Source organism: Bacillus rossius, chromosome 12 (assembly GCF_032445375.1).
Source record: "Bacillus rossius redtenbacheri isolate Brsri chromosome 12, Brsri_v3, whole genome shotgun sequence".
NCBI classification, from domain to species: Eukaryota; Metazoa; Arthropoda; class Insecta; order Phasmatodea; family Bacillidae; genus Bacillus; species Bacillus rossius.
Window position 1 is genome coordinate 47131032 of NC_086339.1, and position 16011 is coordinate 47147042.

The 16011-nt window shown below is 42.9% G+C and overlaps 1 protein-coding gene across 1 annotated transcript in view; it reads left to right on the top strand.

Moving 5' to 3' along the window:
• LOC134537977 (dual specificity protein phosphatase MPK-4) overlaps positions 1-16011 on the top strand; it is a gene marked incomplete at its 5' end in the record, with an annotated part of 73621 nt that overhangs the window by 40252 nt on the left and 17358 nt on the right. The window contains one exon of the mRNA XM_063378996.1: positions 1955-2054. Within this exon, the coding sequence (XP_063235066.1) occupies positions 1955-2054 (100 nt within the window). The remainder of the gene's footprint in view (positions 1-1954; positions 2055-16011) is intronic.

The window sequence follows — 16011 nt, forward strand, 5'->3', positions numbered from 1 at the left end:
CATCTGCTCAGCACCTGCATGTGTGCGAACAGCCAAGCTGGGAATATAATTAATTCAACCCACAACTTACGTTATTTAGGTTGTCAAATAAAATTTTGTACACACATCATTGAAGAGGTGGGTTTTAATGTATAATTGTTAGGTTAGCTCAACATTAAGTGGTTGATAATTACCTTTGGCTTAAAATTTTCTTTGAGCTTCTGACATTAATTGTAACTCTTGTATAGTTCTATTATTATTATTGTAACTCATGCACTTTTTATATAAATTATATATTCCTTTTTATGTTTAAATAATGCTTGAATTATACCCTATCGTAATCCGCAAAAGATGTGGCTTGCCCCATAAAAGGCAATTTGTTGTCATTTGAAACAACCCAAGCAATAACACTAACCCAGAGAATTTTTATAGACTTTCTGTTTTCAAAATATACATGCAGGCAACACATGTAATTTATAATGCCGGTTAATTTTGTTTTTCCCTGCCTTAGGTTTATGTGATTAATTCATTACCAAATCTTGTGTTTTCTGCCATACATACCAATGCTCTTCAATGTGTATGTTCACAGTGCTCATGTGGCAAGATGACAGGGCCTGCTTTGGCTCATGTCTATACCCGGGAAAACATTATGAGCACTCAGTCAGTGAACAATTGGTTTGTAGTTCAGCGCCCATCTTCAATCTAAGAGCTCTTATCTCTGCTTCTCCGGGAATAGTGTGTTATAAACCCCCTGACATAATTGTTCTTTTCCTAATCTTTCTTTTCCATTGGAGATAAATAAATTCTTCTCTCTTGTCCTTCTGCAATGCCTCTCTTGCTTCTTCCATAATCTATTGTACTATTGTCACTATTTTACACTTTTTCTCTCTTTAGTGGTTTTTATTATCAGCAGGTGTTTTGTATACTTACAATTTTCATTTTTTACTTGCTTTGAAGTGGGCCACGGTGGTTGGGTTGTCAGATAATTCCTCCCCCAATGGGGTCAAACCTGGGTTTTTCGTAACGAAAAGGTTTCTCAGTGTATTCTCGTTTTCCCCACCAACTCATTCCATCACTGCTGTCCCTCATTGTTTAGCTCCTCACCCCCTTTAGCCACCTCAGTGTCTGTAAGACATGGACATACATTCGTTCACATATCTTTGACTGGGATATGCATATGGTTGGGTAAAATATTTTAGACAGAAAATACCTGGCCACTTGGTTCTCTGAATCGGAAATACTACTTATTTGAGAGAGACATATTCAAAGGATAAACTATCATACAATGAGCTGTAGTCTAAAATGTGTAGCTTGCTGGAAATTGATTGCTGGAAGTTAGATGCAGATGGAATCAGTTTGGTTGGATAGCAGGAAAAGAATTAATTTTTCTTGGTCATTATGATTATAGGATCACTAGCGTGAATAGCAAAATACCAAATCAAAAATGAAATACACAGTTTTCATGATTGATAATGAATAAAATAATAGCACCAACATTTAACTCTGTTGGTAAAGAAAAGTTAAGCACAGGTTTAGACTTCACTAGTATGAGGACTGATGAATTGAAGAAACAAAGAAATAACTTTTGTGTGATATTTTTTGAGTTGACTCCTCAGCTGACTCAATTTATGAGCATCATCATTTTCTATTCTTGTGATATAAAGACTTGGAGATAATCTTTTTGTACCTAATCATTGAAAAACCTGACTGTGTACATCTTAATCAGTACGTACTTACTGCTTAATTTGTTGAATAAAAATTGATTTTTGACTATGCTCAATGAATTGTTTTTAATATTTACACTGCCCAAGATTTACACTACCAGGTTTTAACCGTAACATCATAACTTAAGACTTAGTATGAAAACAAATTAATTTTTGTTATAAGGTATATAACTAGGTACATAATTTTGTATCCTACAGTGTGCATTATGTGTCCACATTGTGTTTTGAACTGTTATCTGTAATTTTTATAGCAAAGATATTGCCCCAGAACTGCATGGATGTGGTGAGACCTGACCCCTCGCTCATCACCGTTCGGCCAGATCCACTCGTGTACCGTTGTCGTAAGTGTAGGTAAGTTCATCATCATCATCATCATCATCATCGTCTGTTTCCACTGTCGCAACACATGCTTGGTTTACAGGGTACAGCTGTCCAGAGCATTCCCTATTGTGTCTTGTGAATAAGTTTTTAAGGTTATCTAATCATATTTATAATTTTGTTCTTTATTGATTGTATCTCAGTTTACAAAAATTATTTGAATGCACTGCTAGGATAGTGAATGTATGTTATGTAAACACTAAACAGGTGAAACGCCCCTCGTGCCTCAAAATTAAATTATTTTAAATTAATTAAAAAGAGCCTTGGAAACTTGCTGGGTAAGAATAATAAGAAAAATAAAGTTATTGACCAGAGGTGGCATGAGGTGGAGAACAAGACAATTTGGAACTCCCTGACACAAGCAACTGGGGAGCTGGTGGATCGTTTACGGGAAAAAGGTATATCATAAATAAATTAACACTAGCTTGGTCTATAGGTTCCTAGTTTATTATTATGGAATTTTGTGTTCGTATTATTCAATCCTGACAATAAAAATCTTAGTAATTAACAAAGTTAAAGGGGGCGCCCCAGAATAATTTAAAACAATACACATTACACCTTAACAAAATATTATTACATAATCAAAAATTTAAAAATTCGCACCAAATTTGATTTGTCCAATCATTACATCGATGATTAGTTTTATTGACTCTACATATTCTTAAGGAAAGCACTGTTCGCTGGTAGGCTATTCATTCGATTAATGTAGTTCGTAGCTAGAAGGTGGGGGGGGGGGGGATGTTGATTTCACATTACCCCCCGGGTCTTCAAAAAATAACGTCGGGTCGCGGAAACCTCTCTTCTAACGTGACCCGCAGTGGAGGTGCAGGACCACGAGCTGGGAGCAATTTGTCTCTCCAGCACTTCGACCCTGTCTGAAACCCAAATCAAATTCCAAACGAATTAGACTTGCTTCCAGACAGTCCTACACCGTCGGCGCAAAAGGCCAACAAACGGGAATGGGGGGGAAAAGGCCGGATTACTCACCAACCAGGGTGTAGAGTTCGGAGCTCACTAGGTGTCCCGCGCCGACATCAGGATGCCGCGGACCGAGAAGTCAGGATGCGCGAACGAAACCGGAATTTTTAGAATTAAATAAGAATAAATATAAAATTTAACAACGCATGACTTTTCTAAAAACTACCTCTGCCTGGCTACTGTACAAACGGGATCACATCCCTTAAGCAAGCTGACTACATTCTCGTGCACACGAAAATCACCGTTCCCGCAAAAAGCCTCTTAGCGCAGAGGACGTAGAGGAGACGTGGTCAGTAGCCGAGGTCAGAGGGCTGAGTCCTAGCAATCGGACAAAGCACCTAATTAAATCCGGCGGTAAGGCCCCGGGTTAAAGGAGGGGGTAGGTTCGGTTCTAAGCCGAAAATTTCCGAAGGAGTCACGACATGCGCGCTCTCTACCGGACCGAAACGAAAGCAACGAACAATCGACTTCTCCGGGCCGCGAGAGGAAAGCATAGTGCCTTATGGCACCGCGACGCTGCTTTCTAGCGGCGTAAGGGGGAACTACTTGAGGTGGTGAGCAGACTTGCCACCAGGTGTCATGAGGGTAAGCTCTGCACGCTGGCGACCAGGCCCGCGGTTACTTTTTCCTCCGCTAGATGTCAGGGATGTGTCTGTCGGACCCGGGAGAAGGTTTTTGCATCAGGTCATCGTCCCGTCCGGTCACTGCTCTTAGCTTAATTTCTCAGAACTAAAGTGAGGAGGAGAGAGAGGAAGGGGGGGGCAGAAATAGCCACTAAGGTGGGAACGCAGCTCCACTGGAGACTGCTTCGTGACGAGACATGCTTTTCTCAGCAGGCCTCTACAAGGTAGCAGCTTGCAGCCCAGGAGCTGCTCAAAGCAGTTTTGGTCATGCAGGGAATTAAAATTACAAACTCGGGACGTGACTGCAGGCGAGAGAAATTTCAACCGGGCTGACCATGTCCACATTAGACAGCAAAATATCAGATTGGCCCCCTGGGAAGGGGCTTCGGTCCACTGGCACAAAGTTTAAATCCGTGGCGTACACCGGCCTAACAAAAAGTATATCACCCCCATTAACAACCAGATAAATTAAAAAAATAGAAACCCCAAAAAATTTTAAAATTATAAAAAAAATTAAAAAAATAGACGAAATGCCTCATTTCCGGCACATACTCCCCCGCTTGAATGCGGAGCATATAGGGAAAAAAAACAACACTTACACTGCTCAGTAAAACTAGTACCAGGTTCGCCTGTATCCTACTACTTATATTCTAACACCTTTGAGACACGTCCGCCTCTCAGGCACAACATATCGATAACCCTTAAACAAACTTATTAACTAAGAGCTTACCTATTAACTAAGTTGCCACTTAAAACTAATACAACGTAAAGCTAGCATTCTTATTTCTAGTACCATGGATTTTTAAGACCTCGAGGATTTCTGGCATGCCTAATATTAGAGAGTTCCCTATGTTAGGGTAAAGAAATTAAACACATCTACTTTAAGTCAGCATGTGTTTTCTTTAGATGGGAGATGTGCGCTCTGGTCACGAATTCTCCTGAACTGGGGTCAGCTAGGCTAACCGTCACTGGCGTTAAAAATCGCTGTATTTGAAAGGGACCTCTCCAGCGGTACGCCAGCTTGGCGGAAAACTTATCCACTGCCTTGCTGAGTGGGTGTGCCTTACAAAGCACAAAATCGCCTACCCTGTAAGGGTTAGGAGATCGGTTTTCGTTGTATTTTTTCTGCTCTCATGAGCCAGATTGAGATTTTTACGGGCTCTTCTCCAAATCTCCCTGATGTCTCTCGGATCATCGGGCAATAGGTCATTCAAAGACCAAAGATTTGAAAGAGGGGTATTAGGTCGGTAAGTGAACATGAGTTCGAAAGGAGTAGTTTTGTGTCCTTCATGATGTGCATAATTAAAGGCCATTTGCAGCCACACCAAATTCGAATCCCATTTATCCTGCTCCTGCGCATGGTAAGCTATTAGAGCAGACCGGAGATTGCGGTTGAATCTCTCAGCATGCGCGGGCTGTGGATAATAAGGCGAGGTTGTGACGTGCAAAATGCCATGTGAGAAGCACATGTTCTTAAAAATCCTATCCGTGAACTGGGTTGCATTGTCTGAAACTACTATAGACGGGACTCCCGACGTCTTGAAGATCTGATTACGTAGCGCAGATACAGTGTTTTCTGCGGTGGCTTTTCGCATGGGGATGAGCCAGACAAATTTTGTGAAGGCATCGATACACACCAGCAGCATAGTGTTTCCTGTCTTTGAGCGCGGGAAAGGCCCGACAAAGTCGATAAACATCTTTTGCATGGGGCGCTCGGCCACATCTGAAGTTAAATAACCGAAACGAGTGTTCTGCGCTGGCTTACTCAGCGCACAGATTTTGCATAGTCTCACCTGCTCGGTGATGTCCTTGTGCATGCCGTCCCACACGAAATGACGTCGGATAGCCTGAATGGTCTTATATATACCGAGGTGGGCGCCCACCGGCGAGGTGTGATAATAATGGAATATCATATTACGCAGATTTTGTGGGAGCATAATTTTGTATGTTTTTGATTGGGGGGTGCGTTTTTGTAACAGCCCCTTAGACATCCTAAAGTATTTTGGCGCAGTTTCTGAACTAAAAAGGTTAATAATACTGGAAATGTGGGGATCAGCTTCCTGCTGGCTCTGTAAATCCTGAAATGCCAACGGAAACTCTGTCAATAGGGCTTGACATAAGAGTGGTGTTCCTTCGGGCGGAGTCTGAGTTGGGTTTTCGAACATGCGAGACAGTGTGTCCGCTACTATATTCTGTGTGCCCCGGATGTGTTGGATTTTGAACTTCAAAGAGGAAATTTTTGCAATCCATCGCCCGAGTTTCCCTAATTGTTTCGGGTGTGCCAAAAGCCAGGCTAATGCCTGATTATCTGTCTCCAACAGGAATTCCGTGTGTTCTATAAATTGTCGGAATTTGTCGATGCCAAATACCACGGCGAGGCATTCTAATTCGTAGATCGAGGAGGCTTTCCTCTCGGCGTGGGTAAGTGTCCGCGATGCAAACGCAATAGGCTGTCTGCAGCCTTCGACTTCCTGTGACAGTACTGCGCCAATAGCCACACTGGACGCATCCGTCTGTAAAATGAAAGGTTTGGTGAAGTCTGCCATGCGGAGTACAGGCGGGGAAGAAATCGCCTGTTTCAGGAAATTAAAAGCTTTTTCTTGTTCCAGACCCCATATGAAAGGTGTATTTTTCTTGCGCAAGGTATTTAGTGGTGCTGCGTGCTCAGCGAAATTAAGAATATATTTTGAGTAAAAATTTGCCATCCCAATAAAACGTGAAATACCCTTAGGGTTTGTGGGAGGCGGAAAATCACGAATGGCTTGTGTACGTGAAGGATCAATGGTGACTCCCTTGCTAGAAACCAGGTGTCCTTGAGAAGACAGTTCTTGGACTGCAAACTTAACCTTTTTTGTGTTGACAGTTAACCCTGCTTTACGAAATCTACTTAGGACTTCCTCTAAATGTTTGATGTGTTCCTCGAATGTTTCTGAATATACGACGACATCGTCTAGATGGTTGTACACTGTTTTGAATTTTAGATCTCCTAGTATCTGATCCAGGAGTCGAGTTAGTACTTGGGCTCCCGTGGCAAGTCCGAAAGGTACTACTGTGTATTGGTACAAGTTCCAAGGGACACAGAAGGCTGTGATGGGTTTTGAATCCGCAGTAAGGGGAATTTGGTGGTAGGCAGAATTTAGATCAAACACACTAAAATATTTGGCCGTACTGAACCAATGAAAAGCAGTGTTTAGGTCTGGCAACGGTATGTTTTGTATGACTATTTTCTCATTAACTTTTCTGTAATCAATTACACATCGTTGTTGATCCTTGCCCTTAGGCACCAGGAAAGCTGGGGAACTGTAGGCGGATGTCGAGGGTTCGATTACCCCTTTTTCCAAAAGCTCCTGAACATGATTGCGCATCGTCTGCATCTTAGGGCCTAAAAATTGATAAGGGTGAGATCTCACTGGTATTTTATCCGCTAACTCAATTTGGTACTCGACTAATTTTGTGCGACCTAATTTACTAGTCAAGACATCTGGAAAAGTACTGCATAATTTATCAATGGCGCCCCGCTGCTGTGTATTAAGGTGCTCGTGTGAAGTGGTGTTGCCCTGATCCAAGATGGCTGCCGTTGGCTCGGCCGGAACTGAAACTATTTGTTCAGGGGTCCCACAAGGAATAGGATTACCCATGTTGAATTTAAAAACGAAATTCTTCGCCTGAAGATTAATGATTAGACCTGTCTTGGCAATGAAATCAGACCCGTAGATTAGGTCTGTGGCAAGTTGATCAGACACCAAAAATGGGAAATTCCATGAATATAAATCAATCTTCACCTTGATCACAACTGCTAACGTAATATTTAATGGCTGCTCTGAAGCTGTGAAACATTGTAACTTAGTGGTCTCAGTCCTTAGAATTAATTTGCTCTGTTTTAACTTGTTAAACAAACGCCCAGAAATTAGGCTGCGCGCTGATCCCGTATCAATTAGTCCCGGTACAGTGTGTTCGCCAATCGTTGTTACTGCATACGGAATTACTGTAGGAATATTGCCAAAAATTTGGTGGCATTTTCTCTTGCCCTTATTTGTAGGATCAACACACGTTTTACATGAGTACGTGTGCGTTGAATTACCATTTCCCTTATTTTTGTTATTTCTCCTGCTATTGTGCTTTCTTTGTTTATGTTTGTGACCTCGCTTGTTACTTTTATTCCTGGACTCTTCGTTGTTAGGATTCTTGTTTTTATGTAATGATGTTTCTTGTGTACTGTCATTACTTGGCGCAAGTTGAACTTCCCACTTATAAGAAAAAATTTTAATACTAGAATTTTTCGGTGACCCTAAATAAGGTTGTTCGGGCCACCGCGTTATGCGTTTTTTGGAGTGTCGCCATTTTGTTTGTTGTTTTTGTGGTAACACTGGGCCAGGGAATGCCCGTCTCTTTTACAGAAATTACAATGTGTATTTTGTTGATACCTCCCTTGTGGCCTTGAAGAGAAAAATGTATTGCCCTGATGTTTCTGTGCTGCATTCTTATGTTGCGAATTACTGCGCTCCGCTCCCGCGCTGCTACCTTGTTGACTAGCGAATGTGGCTTGTTTATTTCGCTGAAAATCAGCGTATTCTATGTTTATGGCGTGTACGCAAAGTTTATCTAGTTCAGCATAATTTTGGGGGCGTGCCTGGAACACTGAGCGCGAGCGCTCCGCTGGGTTCAAACCGTCTAGAATCGTACTCACGACCTCTCTCTCTGGAACCTTTAGCCTGAGTACCTGGTTGGCTTCCCGTATGTCAGCAACGTAATTCGGCAAGGCTTCATTACGCTGCTGCAAGCGGTTAAACCACTCCAACAGGATGTTTGTGAGTAGCCTACTCGGTATACAAAAATTTAACACTTCTTCATGAAACTCGTCGAAAGTGAGATCATTCTCAATGGCTGCCATGATCCGCTCACTTAAGGGAGCTTGGGTGTATGGGTAAACAATTTCAAAAATTTGTTTGTCGGGAATCCCTCCCTTTTGCCGTAGCTTTAACAAGACTCGAAGGAAATCAATCAGTTTGTGTGCATCCAGACCCGACGCCTCTGGCAATTCCTTGAGTAGCCTTTCTACAGGATGGGTGATTTTTCCGTAGAAACTGTAGCCAGTTTCTGGGACTGTCGTGCTCCTCAATACTGAGTCGTGGGGCTGAGCCGCGGCTCCTGCCGGCTGAGGTGAAGGCTGATTTTGTGGCACCGGGTGCGACTGAGTCTGTTCCCGAGTCGCACCCGAGGGACTGACCTGTGGTGGAGTGATCTGGGGCGTTATGAGTGGCGGCTGCAAAATACCAGCACTCGGAAGTGGGGTGGTTTGCCATGAAGGAAACTGTGGTTGAAATTGAGCATAAGGGTTAAAATAGCCCTGAGTAGTCGGATACGAGAAAAACATGTTTGGTGGGTATGGTTGCGTCATGTGGTGTACCATGGTTGGTAATCCCTGTGAAAATGTCACGCTAGTGACGGGGTGGGTTGTCACATGACCCGTTGTAATGTTTGTCGCCGCTGTCGTCGACTGCACAAGCGGCTCTGAATGAGTGGTAGATACATGTATCGGTTGGTTTGGAAGCGACGTTAGTGGCTGTGAGTCAGGGGCTGCGTCTGGTAATCTGCTCGTTTCCGTCTCCTGTCTGTTTACTGTCGCTCGTACTTCTGATTGTCGCGTGTCGGGTTGCTCTACTCCCAGGGGCAAGCTAGGAGCGTCCCCTTCCGGGAAGGCGGGACAATCGATGCCTAAAGCCTGTGCCTCAGCCACATAATGCTGACTGCGTCGTGTGTCTTCCAAAACGGCTGCTCTCGCCGTCAATTTTGAATGGAAACCTGCCGTCTGTTGCAAACATCGTTCTACCTCTTCTATATAAATTCCATGGAGAAGGTCTGCCGAAAGCTGTTTCAGGTTTTGCAAACGTCGGGTAACATGTTTTAGCCTGACTATATGTCGCTCGACATTGGGTAAATTTTCCTCCACATCTAGATAGCTTACGAAAGCCGATATATCATAAAACTTGGCGCAAGCAAGGTTGAATTCTTCAGTTACATCTAAATCCAAATTCGATACACTAGTGGGCACGCCATCATGAAGGGCGGCCCTGAGCCTCTTCCTGAGGACTTGGACATTGCCACTGGAGGGCAAATTGCGTAGCTGTAACTCATAGGTCAGCTCATCTGACAGCAATAACTCCGGCTTAAACATACTGCTCGGACGTAAATTACTGCTAATTAAAACAAAATTTTAACACACCTGTACGATTCAAACGTACACCATAAATACTCCTCCCTTAAAAACTATCTTAATTTTAAATACCTCCTAAGGCTTCCTATATTAATATAAACTACCAACTAGCCCCAATGCGCGGGGAGTAAGTCACACTTTCAAGGTGGGGGGGGGTATGTTGTGATAATACTAATTATCTCAGAACATTGAAACTTTAGTTTAACTATTTTCCAGTGTTTATTTATATGTCTTTCAATTGTAATTATCTTTAGGGTTTATTTATTTCTCTATGTTTAATGTTGTGCAAAGATATGTCACTAAGAGAAGGTGATTTTGTCTATGGATCGGCGGATCTTTTAAAAAATGGAAAGGAGTGTGGATTGTTAACGATATAAGTTTGAGAGAATAAAATGAAGAAGGAAGTTTTAGTGGCTGGTATCAGCTATATTATCAGCTGATAGTTCACTGAATAAGTGAACTGTTGTGCCCCTGAGCCAGGGCGAATGCTATGGTAATATTTAATTACCGGGGCTACTTTTATCCGCTGAAATATAAGGTACCAAAAGTCTAATGTATTCAGTACTGAAGTTTTGTGTTCGGTGAGCCCCTCCTATTAACTGTTTCGGCATAGTATTTTATTTCTCTGGTTTTCATTATGGCACAACATAATTATTTTGAATTACGCCTAGTGGTCCCGATTTAAAGACTCTTGTGCACTCCGAAGTAACTGAGCTAGTTAATTTTTTTTATTCACTTTAAATACTATTATTTATCACAAATGAACTTTTGATTTTGGTTGTGCCCAACATAACTTTATAGATAAATTATATTTTATTTGATTTCTAATGAGTCATGGATAAGCAACCTAGTTTCTCAGTGTCGAAATAGGTAACCTTGGGCATAAGCCGCAATGGAAAATTACTTATAGCATAGTAAACATTTATGATTAATATAGTAATGTTAAAGTGTGGCGCCCATATAAACTTAATATAGTAACTATAATTCCTATCATATAAGTAAATACAATTATAGAGTGACAACTCAAGGGGTTTCATTTTGCTTCGAAACACATAAGAGGTTACCCTATAATATTAGTATAAATTACAGAGTGTCGACCGTACGTGGGGCCCGATATTTTGTCAAGTAATTTTTGTTGAGTATAATCATGAATACCAGAGGGAGGTGCCATAACCGAGGCAATACCGGATCTAGGGACAGCAGCATGTCCGAGGACAGAGAGACAATTCCTATTCTGGTAACACAAGAGATAGAGGGAAACGAATCTAATCAGCCCACGGAACACTTGGAAACTATCTCAGTTTTAGTCCCTACTCCTAGTGGCAATATTGACTTAAATAACTTGCTCCAGGGACTCATGGACAGGTTAGATGCCAACGCTGCTGAAATAAATGCCAGGTTAGATGCCAACGCTGCTGAAATGAATGCCAAATTAGACTCTAACACTACCAGGTTAGATGCCAACGCTGCTGAATTGAATGCCAAATTAGACTCTAACACTGCCAAATTAGACTCTAACACTGCCAAATTAGACTCTAATACTGCCAGGTTAGATGTCAACGCTGCTGAAACCAGTGCCAGGCTAGATTCCTATACTGCACAACTGACTGGCATACAGCAAAGTATCCTCAGCTTCGAGAGTAACCTCAAGTTAGAGCTGCAGGAAGTTAGGGAGTCAGTATCAGTTGTAACCAACCGGATAACAACACTAGAGTTTAACACTGATCAGAAATTAGCCCAGCTTCAGAATCAATGCCAAGACACCACACAGAAGATACAGGAGGAGTTAGGCAGTGTGTCAGAACGCTTAGAACAAGTGGCCCAACAGGCTGCACAAAACCTCTGCAGTTTGGACAACACTAGTCAACAGGTGCACGAACAAATGGCACAAATTTCACACAAAACGGACGAACTAGGGCACCAACTAGAACAGCGAGTAGGTAATCTGGAAAATCGCATGCTTACCCTCAGGTTGGACAACCTGATGGATAGACCCATCACTACCGCAGTTAAGCCCATAGCTATCCCTAGTAACGTGCCAGAGACGGCTTCACCAGTTACTACACCACATGCAGCACATTCTAGCCTTTCTCCTGCACTTGACCAAGTGGCCATTATGCACCACCCGGCCAGACAGTGGTCAGAGGCCATGCCTCGTTTCGCAGGTGGGGAAAATGAAAACCCCATGCGGTTTTTAAAAAAATTTGAGGAGTATTCAGCCATGTTTAAGCTGAATGACGAGGAGAAATTAAAATGCCTGAATACTGCCCTCCGCGAACATGCGTATTACTGGTGGGAAGTAATACAAACTTCGACCCACACATACGCAGATTTCCAAACTCAATTCAAGCAGAAGTTCTGGAGTGTGCGAATACAGGGCCACTTAAGAGCCAGGCTGCATGGGGAAAAATTCGACTATAAAAAACATAAGTCTCTGGAAGCCTATCTCTCGAGCATGTTCGAACGTACCAGATATTTAGACCTACCAATGAATGACGATGAATTTATTTCCATGTTTCTTGGACAACTACCCTACAAGTACCAGTTACAGCTAACTGGTAGGAATTTTTCGAATATTACCGAGTTTAGAGAACAGTTACTGGCATTCGCCAGGCTAGAGCAGCAGGGGCGGATTAATACCACTGAACCAGAAAAGGCACAAGCTCAGAAATCACCTCCGCTTTACCAACAGTGGCAGCGCGGCGGGGAACAGCCCAAAATACGAGTCAACACCGCCAAATGGAAGTTTCACCACACCGGTAAATGGAACAACCGGCAGAATCGAATACATAACTCGAACTTCTGGAGCGGGAAATGGAGTCGTCCCGGTGGTGACGAGTACGAGCCGAGCCACCATGAACAACCCCGTAACAAGAGGTCGCAACACGAAGAACAACGGCTTCCCAGGTACGAGTACCCAGAGCGACCAAGATCACCACGTCAAGGGTACCACGACCGATTGCCAAGATCACCGGAGCAGCAGCAACAGCTAGTGTTCCCTCCCAGTGGAGCTGAAACCGTCCAGTCAGCGAACACCACGACGAGTTTCCCCACTCACAACTTCCCCTCGTACACGTCAAAGTACCAACAAGGATACTTTGAGCGGCAATCGCCAATCCCTCCCAACAGCAGCCAGATGCAGCAGCTGCTGCAACAGCAGCAGGCCAGCTCATCATCAAACGCCGCCTTGGCTAGCACAGCCAATGTGACGGCGTTAAACTAGCAAGGATTGATGGTGGTACGCCCCGACCATTGATCCACGAACCAGGCATGGGGGTGAACTATTGTGTGCCCAGTTATAATTGCATCACATATCAAATTTTGCTCGCCACAGTTTTGCTAAAAGAAAATGAACGTGAATTTCTTTATAGCGAGGAACCTGAAAGTATTTTGCCCAAGTACAACACTGTTTGCCCAGAATTAGATTTAGAGGTTAATGGACAACAAATTAGTGTATTATTAGATAGCGGAGCAGAAATAACTTGTGTAAGTGAAGAATTTGTCACGCACCTGATTCATCTTGGACAAAAATTATGCATCATGCCAGTACCATGCATAAAAATTATTGGTGTGACGTCCAGGTCTAGTCCTATTGTAAACAAACAAGTTTTGCTCCACATCAACGGCCTAGGTCAGTCCAAAGACATTACGGCATTAGTCGTTAAAGGGTTAGCAAAAACATTGATTTTAGGTACTGATTTTCTGACACAGTATGGCATAGTACTTAATTTCGACAAGTGGACTATTTCACCAACTGAATGCAAGTTACCTACCACCATAACTACCAGTCATTGGCAGGTGACAGGTAATTTTATAGGCATGTTACGTCTAAACATGTTACCTCAGGTGCACAGCTTGCAAGCTAACAATAATTTTATTGCATCAGTGGAAGAATTACAGCAATCAGCACAGGAGGTTCTCACTATTAATGCCGAGCAAAAAGATTTGCTATTACAGTTACTTTGCCAACATCAGGATGTGTTCAACGAAAAGCCTGGGTATAATAGTTGGTACAAAGCGAAAATAGTGGTGAAAGAGGGCGAACCTTTTCATAGAAAAACCTACCCTATCCCAGCTAAGTACCTGAATGAAGCAACTGACTATCTGCAACTAATGTTAGACTGGAAAATCATCAAGAGGGAAGCAAGTCCTTACGCCAATCCTGTGGTTTGTGTACGAAAGAAAGATGGTACTGTACGACTATGTTTAGACGCTAGGGAGCTAAACTGCATCACGGTGAAAGATCGTGAGAGCCCGATCTGCACAAATGAAATTCTACGCTTGTACCAGGGTGTAAAATACTTGACCACCATGGACTTGTCTTCAGGTTACTGGCAAATACCATTACAATATGATTCCTGTCAGTACACTGCATTTTTATTCCGCAATCAACAGTACACATTCCAAGTGCTTCCCTTTGGTTTGTGTAATGCAGTGGCGGAATTCACTAGGTGTATGGCTACTACGCTAGGACCAGAGTGTGCATCATTTGCAAGAGCGTATGTTGATGACATTCTGATTACGTCATCAACCTATAGCGAACACCTAAAACACATTCACATAGTACTCACTAAACTCAAGGAAGCAGGCATGACTGTGAAAATAAAAAAATCACTGTTTTGCAGAGAAGAGCTGCCATTCCTTGGGCACATTTTAACTCCAACAGGAATTAAAACTGCACCAGATAAACTTAAGGCCATACAAGAATTCCCTGTTCCCAAGAACATTAAACAAGTAAGAGCTTTCCTCGGAGTCGTGGGATTTTACAGGAATTATAGCGATCAGGTGGCGAAAATTGCATTACCACTGTTCCAGTTACTGAAAAAGGACGTTCCCTGGGGTTGGAATGAACAACATCAGACAGCTTTCCGAGACCTGAAACAGCTGTTCCTTACGGGACACGTGATTTATCACCCCGTCCAAGGTCGAGACTTCCTTTTGTACACCGACGCGTCAGATTACGCGCTAGGATGCAAACTAGCCCAGCTCGACGACAAAGGAACAGAGAAAACTGTGGCTATGGCCAGCCGCACTCTGAACACAGCGGAACGACAGTACACGGTAACAGAGAAAGAAGCCCTTGCCATAGTCTGGGCTTTACAGAAGTTCCGCGACCTGCTGTTAGGGGAGAGAATACAACTACTCACTGATCACCAAGCTCTCACGTGTCTGAAAGCAGGTAGAGTGTTTGGAAGCAGACTTACTAGGTGGTATTTACTCTTACAAGAGTATGACATCAATATCTGCCACATACCAGGGAGCGAGAACTCGGCAGCAGATTACCTTAGTAGGCTGGAGTCACCTGAAACAGGAGATATGTTTCCTGTTAGCAAACCAAAGGAATTCCTAGTAGCTCCAGGCAAAATTGCTAATTTTGGCGAAAATAAGAATTTAGAAAATATTTTGAAAAACTTAAAAGCACTGCAAGACACTGACAAGTTTTGCCAGGAGGTAACAGCAAAAATGACAGCTTGTGAACCTACTCACAAGGTACATTTGCATTATTGCAAGTCAAAAGAGGATATACTGTTTTACCGGCAAAAACAACAGTCATACTTTGAAGATTGCTGGAAGCCAGTTATACCAACGGCTGTACGAGACAAGATATCTTGGGAGCTTCATGTAAGCTTAGGCCATGTGGGTGCAAAGAAGCTGTTCGGAGCCATAAGCAGACAGCTATATTGGCCCAACATGACAAGGACACTGTCAAAAATCACTGCATCCTGCTTGTTATGCCAGAAAACCAAGCATGCACAAGAGCGGCTGCATGGTGAACTACAACCAATCATTCCACAGCGAGCTCTAGATTTAGTGTCAGTGGATTTATTTGGACCCCTACCTACCTCCAAGGCTGGTGTAAAATTTATTTTTGTTGTAATGGACGTGTTCAGCAAGTACACTAAACTGTACACTATAGTAAATGCAACTGCAAAAACAGTGTTGTCAAAGTTCAAAACTTTCACTGAAACAATCGGGAAAGTCACCTACGTGTTATCTGATAGAGGATCCCAATTTTCTAGTGATGTGTGGCAAAGTGGTGTGAAACGACTAGGTACTTCACCCACCACATCTTCAGTGAGGCATCCACAAAGCAACCCTGTGGAGCGGCAGATGC